The following is an 18,280-nucleotide window of genomic DNA, read 5'->3' on the forward strand; positions in this document are numbered from 1 at the left end:
CGTGCACATAAACCAAAAGGAAATGCTGGCAGTGAGGCATGCAATCGAGGCATTCAAACCCTTCGTCCAACAAGGACACCTGCTAATAAGGACAGACAACACCATGGTCATGTGGTATATAAGCAGGGAGGCACACATTCTTACTCTCTATGCCGGATGGCTATGAATCTGTGGGAACTATGCCTGAATCTCAATATCCAACTACAGGCCCAATTCGTGCCAGGGAAAGAAAATGCACTGGCGGACAGCTTAAGCAGAACTACCATGGATGCACAGGAATGGATGCTGCACCCAGACATCTTCCAACTCATAGCAAAGACATGGGGAATGCCGGAGATAGATTTGTTTGCCTCCCCACTCAATCATCAACTGAAGACATTCTGCTCAAGGACATAAAACCCACAAGCTTGGAGGGTGGACTCTCTCTCTTTCAGCTGGAAAGCCCTAACAGTATATGCCTTCCCACCTCTCCCATTGATGTACAAGGTTCTACTGAAGATCAGGGAGGAACAGCCAAAAGTGATACTAATAGCTCCGGACTGGCCAAGACAACACTGGTATCCATTATTGAGAAGCATGTGTCAGGCAAAATCATGGCCTCTCCCCCTATGGCCTCTTCTTCTGACGCAGAACAATTTCAAGACCCTGCATCCCAACTTGAAAACATTGCAGCTAACTGCCTGGAAAATTCCTTAAATCCCAATCAAACTGTTTTATCTCAGAGGGTGAAGGACATTATCCTGGAGGCTCGAGGCCTTCCACAAGGAAGACATACTCAGCTAAATGGAAGAGATTTCTCATTTGGAGCACATCAAAGGGCACAGATGTCACAGTGGCAAACCTAACACATATCCTTGAATACTTAGCAGAATTGTTCCACAATGGCCTGTCCTATTCTTCCATTAAGATTCATGCTTCAGCAATTTCAGCAGAATACAATGTGGATCCACCTATCTTCTCACACCCTCTCCTCAGACAATTTCTGAGAGGGATCAAAAATATTAAACCTCCAAGAAGACCCCCTCTACCCGCCTGGGATCTCAACTTTGTGCTGGAGAAACTGACACTACCTCCTTTTGAACCAGCAGCATCAGCGGATCTACAGTTTCTATCTTGGAAAACTGCATTTCTTCTGGCAATCACTTCAGCAAAAAGAGTATCTGAGTTACAAGCATTAATGGCAGTGCAGCCTTTTCTTATTTTCCACCAGGACAGGGTGTCACTAAGAACCAATCCTACTTTTATGACAAAGGTGGTATCTAGGGTATCCTTGAACCAAGCTATTCACTTGCCTACGTTCTTCCCTAATCCACAGAATAGAGGGGAAAAACTTTTGCACACCCTGGATATACACAGACAACTACACTACTACTTGGACAGAACAAAAACTAGCAGAAAAACTGACCAACTTTTTGTAGCATATGCAACTGGGGTGCAAGGAAGAGCAATTTCCAAACAGACAATTTCAAAATGGATAGGAAATTGCATTCGATTTTGCTACTCCTTTCATGGAAAGACAGTTCCTGAAAATATCAGGCCTCACTCCACAAGGGCCACGGCCACCACTACAGCCTTCCTACGAGGGGTGGCTACCAAGGAATTTTAGAAGCTGCTACTTGGAGCTCCGTGCATACATTTGCCAAGCATTACAATCTACCTTTATACTCCAGATCCAGAGCAGGGTTTGCAACTGCAGTCCTGCAGGGGATCTTAACTACACCACCCTTTTCTTAGTACCTCCTCCCCCAGATTGGCTATGGTATTCTACCCATATGTTATGACTGCAGATGCATCCTTGAAGGACATAGTACAGTTTTGTACCTACCATAAATGTAGATGTCCGATAGGTATGCATCTGCAGTCAGGATTACCCTCCCTCCTTCCCCTCTGTGGTATTCCTAGGGTGCTTACCCCTTCTTTTAGCTAGCTGGGGGAATCTATTATGGAGTATTTGTTTGTTTATATATGTATATAATTTGCAAATGTTTGGAACGTTTCAGCATTTATCCAAATTTAGCCTTCCTAGAGGGCACCTGGCATCTGGGGCAAGAAAAACTGAGGAAAATGGCGTCGGCTGATGCTTTTATACCCCAGACACTCTGACGTCGGGGGAAGTGCGACATCAGCCGAGGCCAGACCCAGACTTTGGAATCCGGCCGACCGAGGGGCTGCCTGAGGCAGGACAACCCATATGTTATGACTGCAGATGCATACCTATCGGACATCTACATTTATGGTAGGTACAAAACTGTACTTTTCCTTTTTCACACTGGAAGAGCTGAAGTTAAGATGTTAAGTGTGCAGTCATCTTGGAAGTCCCGTACCAAAGCCAATTTTGAGGTAAAATATATCCTCCCAGGCCAAGGACAGCCACAAGGCTTTATTGAGCTATGTCCATAACCTCAAGCCAGTATGGAACAATGTGCAGAAAAAAGTTTTAAATGGAGGCACCTGCAGAGCCAGAAAATATAGCAGATCTAGTAGCCAACAGATTCAGCTCCGTTTTTAGAGTCCATAGAGGTTCCTCACAAAAATAATGCTGAGTGTAAACAACATATCACCACAATGCTTTATCCCTTCTACTCTGTTTCCTACAGACTGTTGAGTGGCAGTTCTTGAATCCCTCTCTGATGGGTCTTTTGCACATGGGTAAAACAAATGCTATCAGAACTACCAGTCCAGTGACTTAAAACTTGTGATATAAATAAGACTTGTTGGAGGGGCAGGTATGTGGCTCTGGGAATACACATTCTCTGAAGCAGGCTTCCCACCCAGGTGAAGAGTTCATCCCTATCCCTGTTTAAACATAACTTGGACCAGTAGATGAGAAATTAGAACCCTCCCCCCGGCATGGCATCGCTGTCTCTTGTGGGCAGAGATAAACCTGTAAATGCTGACCTCCCATGCTGTAACTTACATGTACCCCATACAAATAGCCTCAAGGGCACCATAAGTTTACTGGATGGATTTGGGAAGCATGGCTAGGCTCAAAAAGGCTCTTGTGGTTGTTAGCCTAGTTTATATCTATGAGAATTTCTAAAATAGGGAAATAATGTGGGTAGTTGTATGAAAACTCTTAGAATGGTGGATGTTGGTCTAAAATGGGATAGACAACCAGAATTTACTTTTTTCTCATAAAATCCATGTGGCCGCAAGATTAATCATGGCATACATCTCCACCGAATATGAATATTTGGTGGAAGATACCCTTCCTATACTGATGTCAGACTGTCCCAGTAGTACAGATTAATTATCAAAGTGCAGCACAACTTGATAACACTTTGGAGATTTCCACTTCATTATATGAGGTGGGCATCCTTCAGAGAGTGGTCTACTTCACTTCTGGTAAAGAAAACGGAAGGTGGGGATGAGGTGTTATTGGATAACTGGAACATCCTGAAGAGTACAGTAACAAATTAAAAGGCCATATTTAATGGCTGCATGAAGGAAATGAAAACCTACCCTAAAAGCACAAACAGCTCTATTACAACAGATTAGGAAACCAGGGGAAGCAAAATGGACAGAAACTGCAAAGGGTAAAACAGCAGTTAGTAGAACAGTTCGACAATGTAATTTATTAAGATTATATTAAGTTACACCTTGATACCAAAAGATTAGTGGTTGAGGCAGCAAAAGGTTACACATATAATTAACATCTTGAACTCTTCAGTGGCAGGGAGGCATTGGATGTGGATAGTTTTTAGTACTCTTTCTGCAGTAGAGACTCTGGGTAAGGGCAAGGACAGGGAACTTGATGGATTTTTGTTCAGTCTCATGCTCCCTAGGCTCGGTAAAGTGCAATCAAATAATGTGGTGACTCCTGTCATTGAGCTTGAGCTAAACAAAATTATTGGAAATCAAGATTTGGGGAAAACTCCAGGGACAGACGAGTTACCTTTGTATCTGGAAATGACAAGTGAAGATGTTCTACTCTGATGAATATTTATAGTGAGGTACTGCAAAAATGTAGTGTCACTGTTCCATGGAAAGAAGTTGTAATGGTGATGGACAAGGAAGAGAAGGACCACAGTATGCCAACAGTCTCCCAGTCTGTAGCAGTACTGAATCATTTTGGCTTTGAGATTACCTCAGTACATTCCACAATTAGTCAGTTTAGACCAGCCAGTGTTTGTGAGGCAGGCAGACTTTTGGTAACATTTTGAGTTTCCATGTTAATGAAGAGGGTACAAGATAAAGGTAGAAAGTTAACACTGATGATATTGAGTGCAGAAAAAGCATTCCAGAGTGTGGAACAAATATATTTAATGTGTTAAAATTTAGGCTAAAGGAAGAATTTTGTAAGACTGTTTAAAATTTAAATCTTGGAGCCTGGGATAAAAACTCAGTTTTGTATTTCACAAGCCTTTGGGGGTCTGCAGAACAGTAAGACAGGGTGTCCTTTGTTCTTTTTGATTTTTGCATTGTGTCTACAGCTGCTAGGGTACTCAATTAGGAACTCTGATCTGGTGTATTACCTAACAGGTGGGGATTAGTGAAAGGTACCACTGTACTCGATGTAATGGGCATGTTTGGAAGATCCTCAGGAAGGCTCTTTGAATGTTTTCCGAACCTGGGTAGGATGTCTGAATATTAAGTAAATGTAAATTAGGCGATGGCCACCTCTATCTATGATGCTGCAGTACCTAGAGATATGGAGGGCAAGGACATTTAAATATTTGAGTTTAGTTTTATTCAACATTTTATGAATCCGCCAATAAGGCACATGAGAAGTTTTGGGAAATGATTAAAATGGATGATAAAAGCTGGAGAATGCTGTATTTTGCAACTTTGGATCATTGGGTACAAGCAGTAAATTTCTCCATGGTCCTGCTTTTGCTATATGCCTTCCAGTATTTTCCTAATACATTCTCCCAAAAAATGTTAAAGCAGTAAAATAAAAAAAAATTATTTGGGATAGATGGACCCTGAGTGTTGGGGAAAAGACTGACATTATCTAGGTAATGCGTAAGATTGAGGGTGTAGGACCCTAACTGCTATTCTTAGCCAATTCAGGTAAAGATATTTTCTCTGTGCAGTCCCCGTCCTGTGGCTCAGAGTGGAAGTCATTTTTGGTGGAAATGATGGGTGGGAGAGTAAGGACATATTTCTTCAAAACTTTGGGGGCTAGTTGTCAGTAAAGGCTCTTTGACATAATTGGGTAGGGAGGCTATTTTGAAGATGAAGCAAATAATATGAAACAAGAATGTGAAGAAGTAAGTTACTCCTAAGAATAGAAAAGCGAAAGAGGAGTCGTATAAAAAAGTGGGAAAGGAAGGGGGCATCTAGAAAGAATAGAAGATTAATTAGATGGATTGGAGAGTAGTTAAAGCAGAGTCTAGTATACACTTCAAGACATTCAGGAAGTGGAGTTTGAATGTTCTTAGGTGAATACTAGGCTAACTGCCCTGAAGGACCATTTTAAGCCTAGTCAATAACCTGAGGTCAGAATCAAATCCTATGCATTGTGTCTATGAGATAAAAGACCTTAACTGTTATGGCAAACCCAACCCTGGTAGCAGCAAAAAAGTTGAATGTTTTCCATAAGGATTCACATGAGAAGCCAGAGTTGGTAAGAAATACTGATTTGGGTGATCAGTGCAGAGAATAACAAAATGGTCAGTAAGTGTGGCATATCGCAGGAACTGGACAGGCAGCTCAGGTGAGCAGTGGAAGCAGATATATACATTAACAAGATGGCAACCAAAAGTAGAAGATTCTGTATGTTTGCATAGAAGTGTCAGTTTAAATATTTGTATACATCATTCAAATTGCAGCATATGTTACCAAAAGCAAATGGGGACTGCTACAGATGTGGACAGGGAGAAAGAGGGAAGTGTGGGGAGGCATATGTCTTCTGGGAGGGACTTTACTGAGTTAAGAGGTTTTAGGATTTTTTTCCTGGATAAATTCCACTTACACAGATATTAGGAAAAGTTACTCAGATTGTAGTGGGCCCTCCGAAAAGACATTTAATAGCTGTCTTAATGATGCTGATATAGAAAGCTGCTAACAAAAAGTAAATAAAAAATAGAAAACTGGCAGCAAACCAAGCTTGTGAGTGAGCTGCAAAATTACAAACTTTGGGAAGGAACAGTAAAGAGCAGAAAGGCCAAGCAGAAATGTTTTAAGTAAGGAAATGAGTGATAGATTTCTGTTGGAAACTGTTCAGTGTGTCAGGAGGTTAAGGAAGTGGTATGTGTTAGAATCTGTGTACAGCAGGATTTGAGTCAAAACTTGAAGGAGGAATGTTAATTAGGAGGTTAAGTGGTGGGATGGCAACATAGTTGCTAGAAAGCAGGGAAGTGTGAACCATGGAAGATGTGAGAGTAGATTGGGTGCTTTGCTTTATTAGCTGCATTGCGACACTGCAAATTTGTTTATCTGAACTTTGTTGAAGTTGGTGCTACAAGGTGGTAATTAAAAAAAACTTGTACACTACGGATATATACAAGTGGAATATAGGGATTTAAAGACAACACTTTATTAAGCTCTGTAGACCAAGCAGATAACATTAGATGTTCATCGTGTTACCCTGCTGCAGTCATCACAATTGGGTTATCCTGTCGTCAGGCGGTCCTGCAGTCGGCCGGATTTCTAAAGTCTTGGTCCGACATCGGTTGCTGTCGCCTCATCCCTGACGTCAATGCGCCAGGGGTACATATATTGCAACCGACGCCATTTTCTTCAGTCTTTCTTGCCGCGCGGTGCCCGAAGCAGAAGCAGTTCGCAAGTGCCGGTCGGCCGACTCCTGAGATTTTTGAATTCGAATTTCAGACCGAAGTCTTCTATAAAGCTAAGTACCCCGTTGGGGAAACTTTTCTTGCCTCAGACCGATGTCAGAAAAAGTTAACAATTGTATTTCTTGTGGGAAGCAAATACCTCATAAGGATTTTCATTCTTATTGCATACCTTGCCTAGGCCCTGATCACGACGTCACTTCTTGTCGTTTTTGTGCTAGATTTAATAAACATACTATTAAAAGACGATTTGATTTCGCACAACACTTTTTTGGTAGAAAATTTAACTATAACATGCCGTCAGAGCTTTCAACTACCGGCGTGCACAAAAAGCACAGGGACAAGGACCGACAGCCCAGGCCTAAGCCCGATTCCGAGGCCTCGGTTGATCTGGTCTCTGATTATCAGTGAGGCTCTGATGCAGCCTCTGACTACCGCAGTTCTGGAACCCGAGACCGCTACAGATATTTTGTCGGAATGTACTAGGCCGACGCAGCCTTTTACTTCAGGTCCTACCGACGATTTACCTTCCAAGGACGTCGGTTCTTCTGAAACGCCATCGGTTTCTGAAGGCGTTTTCAGACCGACTACTCTTACAGTCAAAACGTTTTCCAAGTCGAAGACTCCTAAATCGAAAAAGGCTTCACTTCAGTCTCCTGTTCAAGGCCCTATGCCTAAGAAACAGATGCTCAAAATGGCAGAAGATTTGATTTCTCTTATCAGGGGTTCACAGCCTCCTCCTGACAAAAGGCCTAGACAAGAGGAAGATTCTGCTTCCTCTGAACAACTGTCTGTTTCTTCGGATTCCTCTGAGGACCAAGACTATTCCTTCTCTCCTTATGAAGATTCTGATGCTGAGGAATCTATTCCCTCAGCTTCCCCTCCAGAAGATTACTCTTTTGGGGAAACTTATGAGGGAACATTTTCACTGGGAAGGTCAGGATTACTCTGATTCCAAGAAAAGGCTGAGAGTTTTCTTTTACTCCCCCAACACAGACCTCTAGCCATCCCTCCTGTTTTGGACATTGTGGATGATGTCTACTTAGAATCCAGTTTCAACCCTGACTCTGTACCTCCTGCCCCAGCCAATCCTGACAGATACTGCAGAGTACCTGATTCCCACAAATTTCTTTACAAAAGCCCAGTAGCTGACCCAGAGACGATCTCCCAGGGTCCCAAGGGGGCTAAGGCTTCCATGGCTAAAAATCCAGTACCATCTGAAAGGGATTCAAGAGCACTAGACAGATGGGGGGGGGGGGGGGAGGTTTACACCTCAGCCACTTTAGCTATGAGAGCACTAAACTGTCAATTTCATATGCTTAAGTATCAGCAATTTCTGATCTCTCAGTTAAAACAAAAGATAACCACCTTAACTCAACATTCTGAAATGAAAGACGTACAGGATTTGTTGCACGCCACCGAGCAGGTGGGCAAATATACCTTACAATGTGGGTTTGATTCTTTAGAGGCCTTCTGCAGAGCAGTTGTCACTGGAACGTAGGCATGCCTGGTTAAAAGAACAAAGTCTGCCTGATCATGTTAAAGCAAAACTATTAGATGCTCCCTTACAGCAGGATGTCCTTTTTGGTGTTAAAGCAGAAGAAGTTTTAAAGAAAATGGAAGATAAGGCGAAATCAATGCAGACAGTCAAAGATTTTTTACAAGTACAACCCCCTCGCTTCAGCAGAAACTGGCCAACAAAAAATTGGTCCTTTCCAGCCACTGACAGGCCTCAGAGGGGTAAATACAGGCACCCAAGTGGCAGAGGACAACCACAAGCTCAGTATAAGCCTCGCTAATGGGGCACTCCAACCCAGAAGGGAGGAGAAGACAGGTCTCAACCCACCAGAAGGCAAACTCAATGACTTTCACCTCAGCTGGCCAAACAAAGCTCTTTTGTCAGCCCCCTTGGGGGGAAAACTAGCACTATTTGCAGACAACTGGCATATGGTCACAAAGGACAAATGGGTCCTAGACATAATTTTACGAGGATACAGATTACACTTTCACACCTTGCCAATAAAAAGAGGAATGCCAAACCTGCCACAAAATCAAAGGGCAGAGGCTCAAAAACAAATTACAGCTCTCATGGTCATGAGAGCCATTCAAAGGGTACCAACTCAAGAGCAAGGCCAAGGATTTTACTCAAGACTCTTCCTAGTACCCAGGAAAGAAAATGCTTGGAGACCAATTCTGGACCTTTCAATTCTAAACACAAGTTCCCAAATTCAAGATGCTAACACTACAGCAGCTAGTTCCCATGTTGGGCAAGGAAGCATGGTTGGTAACATTGGACCTCCAGGAGGCATACCTGCATGTCCCTATCAGACAAAGTTGCAGAAGGTACCTCAGTTTCATTGCAGTTTCAACCCATTATCAATTCTCTGCACTGCCCTTTGGCTTATCTACTGCACCCAGAGTATTCACAAAATGTCTGGCACCAGTAATTGCATACTGCAGACAAAGAGGAATTCAAATATATCCATATCTGGACGGCTGCCTCATCCAAGCAGAAAGAAAAGACATTCTCTTACAACATCTGGCTTTTGTGAAGCATCTACTAAATTGTCTGGGGTACACAGTAAACGAAAAGAAGTCAAAACTAGTGCCCTCACAAAAAATGACATTTCTGGGTGCCAGCTTGGACACAACGGCCCAGAAGGCTTATCTTACACCAGACAAGCAATTACAACTCACTCAATATTTCAAGACAATGGCAACAAAGAACCAATTAACTGCAAGAAAAATTCTGCAGGCTTTGGGCTTCATGGCATCTTGCATTCTGATAATACCATTTGCAAAACTGCATATGAGGAAATTACAGTGGTACCTAAAAAGTGTATGGTCTCAATACAGCCACAGCTTGGACACAGTGATATCTCTCATTCCCTGCCTTCAACAGGAATTCCTATGGTGGGCACAGGCATGTCACCTCAACAAGGGTCAGCCTTTCATCATGCCCCCACCCAGGCAAACTATCACAACAGATGCTTCAGACTATGCCTGGGGGGCACACATGGCAGGGGCAATGCATTCAAGGCCTGTGGACTGCAGAACAAAGAAAACTGCACATAAACCAAAAAGAGATGCTAGCTGTACAGAAAGCTCTGACAGCCTTCAAGGATCTACTACAGCCAGGGCAACTTGCAATAAAGACGGACAACACCACAGTAATGTGGTACATAAACAAACAAGGGGGCACACATTCCTTCCCTCTTTGCAGGCAAGCAATAATCTTATGGAACACAGCTCTGGCCTACCAAGTCCAGTTACAGGCTCAATTCCTGCCAGGACAGAAAAACACATTGACAGACGACCTAAGCATAAACATCAAAGATCCCCACGAGTGGAAGCTAGACCCACAAATATTTACAATGATAACTCAAAGATGGGGGTCTACCAAATAAGTTTGCCAGTCCTCAAAACTACCAGCTGACAAAATTTTGTACAAGGACATTCCACCATCAAGCTTGGAAAGTGGACGCTCTCTTTCATTTGGAAAAACCTGACAGCATATGCCTTTCCTCCATTACCTCTTTTCACAAAGGTTCTTTTGAAGGTCAAAAAGGAGAAACCTCGACTGATTCTCATAGCCCCAGACTGGCCGCGCCAGCATTGGTACCCGCTATTGAAGAATATGGCTCACAGCCCACCATGGATATTGCCTCAGATTCCTCATTTACTCATGCAGCAAGACAAGCAGATTCTACACAGCCAGATCAAAACCTTAAACCTGGCTGCATGGCAAATCAATTAAGCATCCCACCAGCCCCTCTTTCACAAGCAGTACTGGATGTTATTCTAGAGGCCAGGTGGCCAAGCACCAGGAAGGCTTACTCGGTCAAATGGAAAAGGTTTTGTGCTTGGAACCAAGCTAAAGGCCAAGACACAACTCAGCCTCATATGCCTCACATTCTGCAGTATTTAGCTGAGATGTTGCATAAAGGACTTTCCTTCTCCTCTATTAAAATCCATGCTTCAGCTATTTCAGCTCACTGACACTAATCCACCTTTATTTTCCAATCCACTTCTAAGGCAGTTCCTCCGAGGGGCAAAAAACATTAGACCACCTAGAAGAGCCCCTACACCAACATGGGACCTCAACTTTGTTCTGGAAAAACTAACGCTACCTCCCTTTGAACCAGCTTTTTCTGCAGACCTTCAGTTCCTATCCTGGAAGACTGCCCTGCTCCTGGCAATAACTTCTGCTAGGAGAGTCTCAGAATTACAGGCACTTATGGCAGTGGAACCTTTCCTCATTTTCCATCAAGACAGAGTTTCTCTACGAACTAATCCTTCCTTCATGCCTAAGGTGGTTTCCAGTGTAGCTTTAAATCAAACCATCCACCTACCCACTTTCTTCCCCAATCCACAGAACAAAGGTGAGAGACTCCTGCATTCCTTGGACATTCACAGGTAACTTTGTTGCTACTTGGATAAAACTAAGGCTTTCAGAAAATCTGACCAGCTCTTTGTTTCCTATGCTACAGCTTCTCAAGGGAGGGCCATATCCAAGCAAACCATTTCTAAATGGATAGGCCATTGCATACAATTCTGCTATACCCATCATGGGAAACCAGTTCCTCCTACCTTTAGATCCCACTCTACCAGGGCAGCAGCTACCTCTGCTGCCTTTCTCAGGGGGGTTCCTACCAAGGAAATTGTAGAAGCTGCAACTTGGAGTTCTGTACACACCTTCACCAAACACTATCACTTACCTCTTTATTCGAAGTCCAGGGCAGGCTTCGCCACTGCAGTTCTGCAGGGTCTCATTGCTTCCACTAACCCTCTATGATGCCTCCACCCTACCTTAGCTTTGGGACTCAACCCAAGTGTGATGACTGCAGCAGGGTAACACGATGAACATAGTACAGTTTTGTACTTACCATAAATGTAGATGTTCGAGTGTTCACCCTGCTGCAGTCCAGGTTACCCTCACTCCAACCCCTCTGATCTACTGGCTAAATCTTTGCTATGCCTTTCTGATGTGTTTGCTTATAGCTGAAGGGATTTTGTGTTTGTACAGTGTTCACACCTTTTGGTACTAATTTGGATCACCTTTTTGGGGGCACCTGACATTTGGGGCAAGAAAAACTGAAGAAAAGGGCGTCGGTTGCAATATATGTACCCCTGGCGCACTGACGTCAGGGATGAGGCGACAGCAACTGACATCGGACCAAGACTTTGGAAATCCGGCCAACTGACGACAGGATAACCCAAGTGTGATGACTGCAGCAGGGTGAACACTCGGGCATCTACATTTATGGTAGGTACAAAACTGTACTATAGTAATATAACTACCTTGAAAGAATTGATTGAAAAAATACGGGGTTGAACTTCCATTACTGATTGAAAGGTTTGAGAGTAGATTAGCCAGCTCATTGCTTCTATACGCAGCACACATTCCTTCACTGTTAGAAAATATTGACTAGATTGTACCTCAAGCCTTTACTGCAGTTTTACTTAGTTGTGTGTATTTTTAATCTACTTGGTTACTCATGCAATTTTTTTGCTTATCACTAGTGTTTAACATGCCACTCATTCATAGTGGCAAGACCATACACAACTAGTGGAGATGCTGTTTACACCTCCTACGCGTAACAGGATCTTCTGAAATTGGAGGCTTGATAGTATATCTCTTATAAGAATGAATCCACAGTGATGTGATTTAACTGAGAATTAGTTTGCATCATAACATTTTGCAAATATGCTGCAACAAAGGTCTTTGAGACTCTTGTTACGGAGGGGAAAATGTTTCCTCAACAAGCAGGACAAATACAGTCTCCAGTGTGCACCTGTATGGCAGCATTTCCGGTAGCCTTAAAAAAGTATCATTTGCAGAAGAGAACATCTGTATGATGGAATTCAGTGCAGCAGTTCTCTTCCAGAAATAGCAGGGTCTTAAAATGAGATAAAACTAAAAGTAAGATGTTAGATTAACTTGGAATACTTGAGAACTTTGATAACATGATGCTCTAGTTCTCAGAATCATATTCAGATGGGTCTACTTTATTCCCACGAAAGCCGAATTGCTCGAATACAACTTGCGCAAACCATAATGAGCGAAATGCGAATACGTCGACTGCACTAAGCCGCAAAATTCAAAATCTCGATCTCATAGTTGGCCAACCACACCACCCGCAACATACTACCTACCGAAACACAGTAAAAAACACACACAATAACCAAAACCCTACTTCTAACCCTAAAGTAAAGCACCAAAACCCTACTTCTAACCCTACACACACAACTATCTATGCACTATCCTTAACCCCTCCCTAACCCTAAGGTCCGTAACTACCGCACACTTACCCTACTGAGCTATACCCAAACAAACTAAATATTCCACACACATACACTTAAAAAAAACCCTACACTAAGCCTTACATACATTACCTATCTATGCACTTACGTTAACCTGCACCTTAACCCTAAGGTCCGTAACTATCGCACACTTACCATATGGAGCTATTCGACAGACGGGCCAACTATGCAAATTCGATATTTCCACTTTTGCTGTTTAGTGCGTTCGACATACTCGTGTTTCGCTCTTTGTGTCGCGCAAATTGTATTCGACCGATTTGGCTTTCGTGGGAATAAAGTAGACCCATTCAGATTGCAGTGCTTGGTGAAAATATGGTGGATAGGTGATAAATGTTATCAGCTCTCTACAGAGTACTACAATAATCTTAATGTTAACTTGTAAACAGGACACTTGGGGCTCCACTTTCATATTTTCATTGCAGTCTTGATTTTCAATGGAGTATTGTATCTGTTAAAACTCACCAGTAATTCTTGTTGGTTGTTAGTTTGTGCTGAGAACTTAGTAAATGATCGCTTAATGTAAAGCAGGTAGAATACTGGTAGTTCTTAACTTTTTTAGAAGATTGCAAATCAGACACATAATTATCATTTGGTGCATCTGTGAAGTATCTGCCTTGTGTTCTGCTTTTGTGCTAGTAATTTTTTAATAATGTATTTCATGTTTCAGATCCCGATCCTCCAATCGATATAATTGCAATGAATACAGATTTTATGGGAAGAAGTGAAGAAATTTACGATGTGCTCATGAACTGCCACTGGCAACCATTAGATACAGCTATGTCAGGAATTCCGGCTGTAGTTGAATTAAGATAGAAAATGTGTAGATATTTAATTTTCCATTTATAAATATGCATTGGTTCTTCAAATGTTGCTGAAATTTGTTTTTACATGACTGAGATGTACAACTGGTTTATTTGAAAAGGATGTTAATTATATACAGTATTCTGTTAATAAATACAATACAGTGTGCTACAATAAGCAGTATTCTTGTATTTTACAATAAAGCTGTAGGAATGTAAAGTTGTCAAGAAATATATACATTTTCCTACACATTCAGGGTTCACAATAAATTCAAGCTAGGAGTCAAATAGCGTTTATTGTGAGGAACAACAAACTGAAAAAAAAAAATGTTCTTGATCTTCTGTATAGTATTAAAACATACCATTATCTGTTCAGTAAAACATAATGTATTACACTTCAGAAATAGCCTGATCAGGACTGATATACTGACATATGATTTTGTTCTTCAGTCGCTCTGTCTTCCACAGACAGATTATTGCCCTTATACTGTGGCTTAGCTAGAACTAGCTGCACAGTAAGATTTTTTTTTCTGTATTAACTTAAAAGAATAATGTGAGCCACTGACTTTGACACTGTCTGTAAATAGTGCCAGTATTTATTTTTACTGATTTCTTTGGATTTGTCCTAAGTATAACCTTCTAATAAGTCATTTGTGCTGCATTTAAATCTTACTCCAAACAAATCAGCTAAATTGAAGGCTTCTTTATAGTTGTCAAGCATGTATACCACCCCTCCACTGTAAGCTGATGAAGAGCCTTTCATGGTACATTTAAATATCATACCCAAGAGCTGAACAGTAGGCTTTTGGAAGGTATTCAGAAACTTTGTTCTACCAAGTTTGTATACCGTCTCCCACAGTGTGTGAGTTATCAGTTCTACAACTGATGGTTGACATTTCATTTTCATAGACCTAATAAACCAGATTCTGAAACTTAGTATTACTTCAGTTTTTTTGCATAAAATCAACAGTTCAGTGGCCAAAGTTGAAACTACTCAGCAGGCCATGTAGTGCAGCAGTGTAGATGATTCCTGCTTTCATACAGATTTTTCAAGCATCTAGCTCTTTGGAAAAAAATAAGTTTAGCTGTAAGACATGTTTTATCATGCTTTACAGACCTCGGTAAGATTCAGTGCCAGGATGAAGAATTATAGATGTTCATCGTGTTACACTGCTGCAGTCATTACACTTGGGTTATCCTGCCGTCAGGCGGTCCCGCAGTCGGCCAGAGTTCCAAAGTCTTGGTCCGGCATCAGTTGCTGTTGCTTCTTCCCTGACGTCAGTGCGCCAGGGGTATATAAGATGCATCTGACGCCATTTTCTTCAGTCTTTCTTGCCGCGCAGCGCCCGAAGCAGAAGCAGTTCACAAGTGCCGGTCGGCCAACTCTCAGATTTTCAAAGTCGAATTTCAGATCTGAAGTCTTCAATAAAGCTAAGTACCCAGTTGGGGAACTTTTTTCTTGCCTCAGGCCGATGTCAGAAAAAGTTAGTAATTGTATTTCTTGTGGGAAGCAAATACCTCATAAAGACTTCCACTCTTGCTGTATTCCATGCCTAGGCCCTTATCACGACGTCACTAGTTGTCGGTTTTGTGCTAGATTTAACAAACGCACTAAATAAGGACGTTTTGATTTTGCTTTGCACTACTTTGGCCGAAGGTTCAATTATACCATGCCATCAGATCAACCGACAACCTCAATACCGAAAAAACGCAAAGACAAGGATAAAGGCAGGCATCTGAGGTCCAAAACCGACGACGAAACCTCTTCTAGGCCAGTCACCGGTTCTCAGTGAGGTGCTTTTGCAGCTCCTGACACCCGCTACCTCAAAGCCACAAGCCGCTTCCGACTCCCACGTGGAGACAACTAGGCCTCTGGAAACTCAAGGTATTGGGCCTACGGAAACTAATCCCTCAGATGGGTCCGGTGCCGCTGAGCAGGCATCGGCTTCTGAGGGTGTTTTCAGACCTTCACAACTTACCATTAAAACAACAGCCAAGACAAAGGTACCATTAAAGACAAAGAAACAAGTACAACATTCTCCTGGACAGTCTTCCATGCCTAAGAAACAGATGTTTAAAATGGCAGAAGACCTCATTACTCTAATCAGGGGTTCCCATCCCCCTCCTGAGAAAAGACCTAGGCAGGATACAGACTGTGATTCCTCTGATCAGGTTTCCATTTCCTCTGATTCCTCTTCAGACCAGGGATACTCTCTTCCCCCCCCTATGAGGACTCTGATGCTGAAGAATCTGTCCCTTCAGCTTCTCCTCCTGAGGATTATTCTTTTGGGGAAACTTTACATACCATGAGGGAGCATTTCCATTGGGAAAGTCAGGATTACTCAGAATCCAAGAAAAGGCTCAGGGATTTCCTTTTATTGCCTCAGCACAGGCCACTGGCTATTCCGCCTGTGCTAGACATTGTGGATGATGTGTTCTCTGAATCCAGCTTATCTCCTGATTCTTTGTCCCCTGCTCCAGCCAAGCCAGACAGGTACTATAGAGTCCCTGACTCTCACAAGTTTCTTTACAAAAATCCGTCTGCTGATCCAGAAACTATTTCCCAGGGTCCAAAAGGGGTTAAGGCTTCCATTGCAAAAAATCCAGTACCCTCTGATAGAGATTCCAGAGCTTTGGATAGATGGGGGAATAAAGTATACACTTCTGCAACCTTAGCAGCAAGAGCTTTAAATTGTCAGTTTCACATGCTTAAGTACCAACAATATTTAATGGCTCAGTTAAAACAGAAAATGCTTGCAAGCTCAGAAGCTCCTGATTGTAAAGAAATGCAGGATTTATTGCATGCAGTTGAACAGGTGGGAAAACATACTCTGCAATGTGGTTTTGATTCTTTAGATGCCTCTTGTAGAGCCGCAGTTACAGGTTCTGTGATTCGAAGACATGCTTGGTTAAAAGAACAGAGTTTACCTGATCATGTTAAGGCAAAATTATTGGATGCTCCTTTACAGCATGATACCTTGTTTGGTGTTAAGGCAGAAGAGGTGTTAAAGAAAATGGAGGATAAAGCTAAATCTTTGCAAACAGTCAAGGATTTCTTACAGGTACAGCCACCTCAGTTTAGCAGAAATTGGCCAACAAAGAATTGGTCCTTTCCAGTGTCAGACAGGCCACAGAGAGGCAGATACAGACGCCCAAGAGGCAGATCTCAACCCCAAGGCTCAAGCAGACAATGACAGTGGGGCACCTCAACCCCAAAAGGAGGTGAGGACAAATATCCTTACAGGAAACGGTCACAATGACTTGCCCCTTCGTACGCCAAGCACGTCCCTTTTGGAAGCCCTCTTAGGGGGGAAACTAGCACTTTTTTCTCAAAACTGGCAAGCAGTCACCCAAGACAAATGGGTTCTGAATATTGTGTCTCAAGGTTACAGGTTCCACTTTAATACTTTACCAAGGCTAAAAGGAATGCCAGACCTGCCACAAAATCAATGGGCAGATGCACAAAAACAAATTTCAGCCCTCATGGACATGAGAGCTGTTCAAAGAGTACCACAACAGGAACAAGGACAAGGATTTTACTCAAGACTCTTCCTGGTCTCCAGAAAGGACAAGACCTGGAGGCCCATACTAGACCTTTCAATTCTGAATACTTACCTGGATATTCCAAAATTCAAAATGTTGACATTACAGCAGCTTCTACCCATGCTGGGCAAGAAGGCTTGGCTTGTTACGCTTGACCTCAGAGGCATACCTGCATGTCCCTGTCAGACAAAATTGCAGAAGATACCTCAAAGCTGGTACAATGCACTACCAATTCTCTGCACTGCCCTTTGGCTTATCTACTGCGCCCAGGGTCTTCACAAATTGCCTGGCACCAGTAATTGCATTTTGCAGACAAAAAGGAATTCAAATATATCCATACCTGGACGACTGCCTCATTCAAGCAGAGACAAAGGACATTCTTTTACAGCATCTGGCGTTTGTAAAAAGGTTGCTAATTTCTCTAGGGTACACAGTAAATGAAAGGAAGTCAAAGCTAGTGCCCTCGCAACAGATTATATTCCTGGGTGCCAGCTTAAATACAACGGCCCAGATGGCTTACCTCACGCCAGACAAGTTCAACTAACTCAATATTTTCAATTACTGGCAATAAAGTCCCATCTCCCTGCAAGAAAAATGCTGCAGGCCTTGGGATTCATGGCATCCTGCATTCTACCAATACCATATGCCAGACTGCATGTGTGGAAATTACAGTGGTACCTAAAAAGTGTTTGGACTCAACACTCACAGTTTAGAAGCAGTAATACCAATGATGCCCTGCCTACAACAGGAGTTTCGATAGTGGGCACAGGCATGTCACCTAAACAAGGGTCAGCCTTTTACCCAACCAACAGCCAGGCAAACTCTAACAGATGCTTCGGATTACGCCTGGGGAGCACACATGGCAGGAAAATGCAT

The 18,280-nt window shown here is 42.6% G+C and overlaps 1 protein-coding gene across 6 annotated transcripts in view; it reads left to right on the top strand.

Annotated features, from left to right (window-relative positions):
* The window catches only part of LOC122796673 (serine/threonine-protein kinase WNK2-like), a 745,557-nt gene extending 731,521 nt beyond the window's left edge, over nt 1-14,036 (top strand). For all 6 annotated transcript variants that reach the window (XM_044065344.1, XM_044065347.1, XM_044065343.1 and 3 more), the window contains one exon: nt 13,729-14,036. In XM_044065344.1, the coding sequence (XP_043921279.1) occupies nt 13,729-13,874 (146 nt within the window). In that variant the 3' untranslated portion in view covers nt 13,875-14,036. The remainder of the gene's footprint in view (nt 1-13,728) is intronic.
* Nucleotides 14,037-18,280: the final 4,244 nt, after the last annotated feature.

This window comes from Protopterus annectens, chromosome 3.part0, assembly GCF_019279795.1.
Source record: "Protopterus annectens isolate FY-2018-M chromosome 3.part0, PAN1.0, whole genome shotgun sequence".
NCBI lineage: Eukaryota > Metazoa > Chordata > Ceratodontiformes > Protopteridae > Protopterus > Protopterus annectens.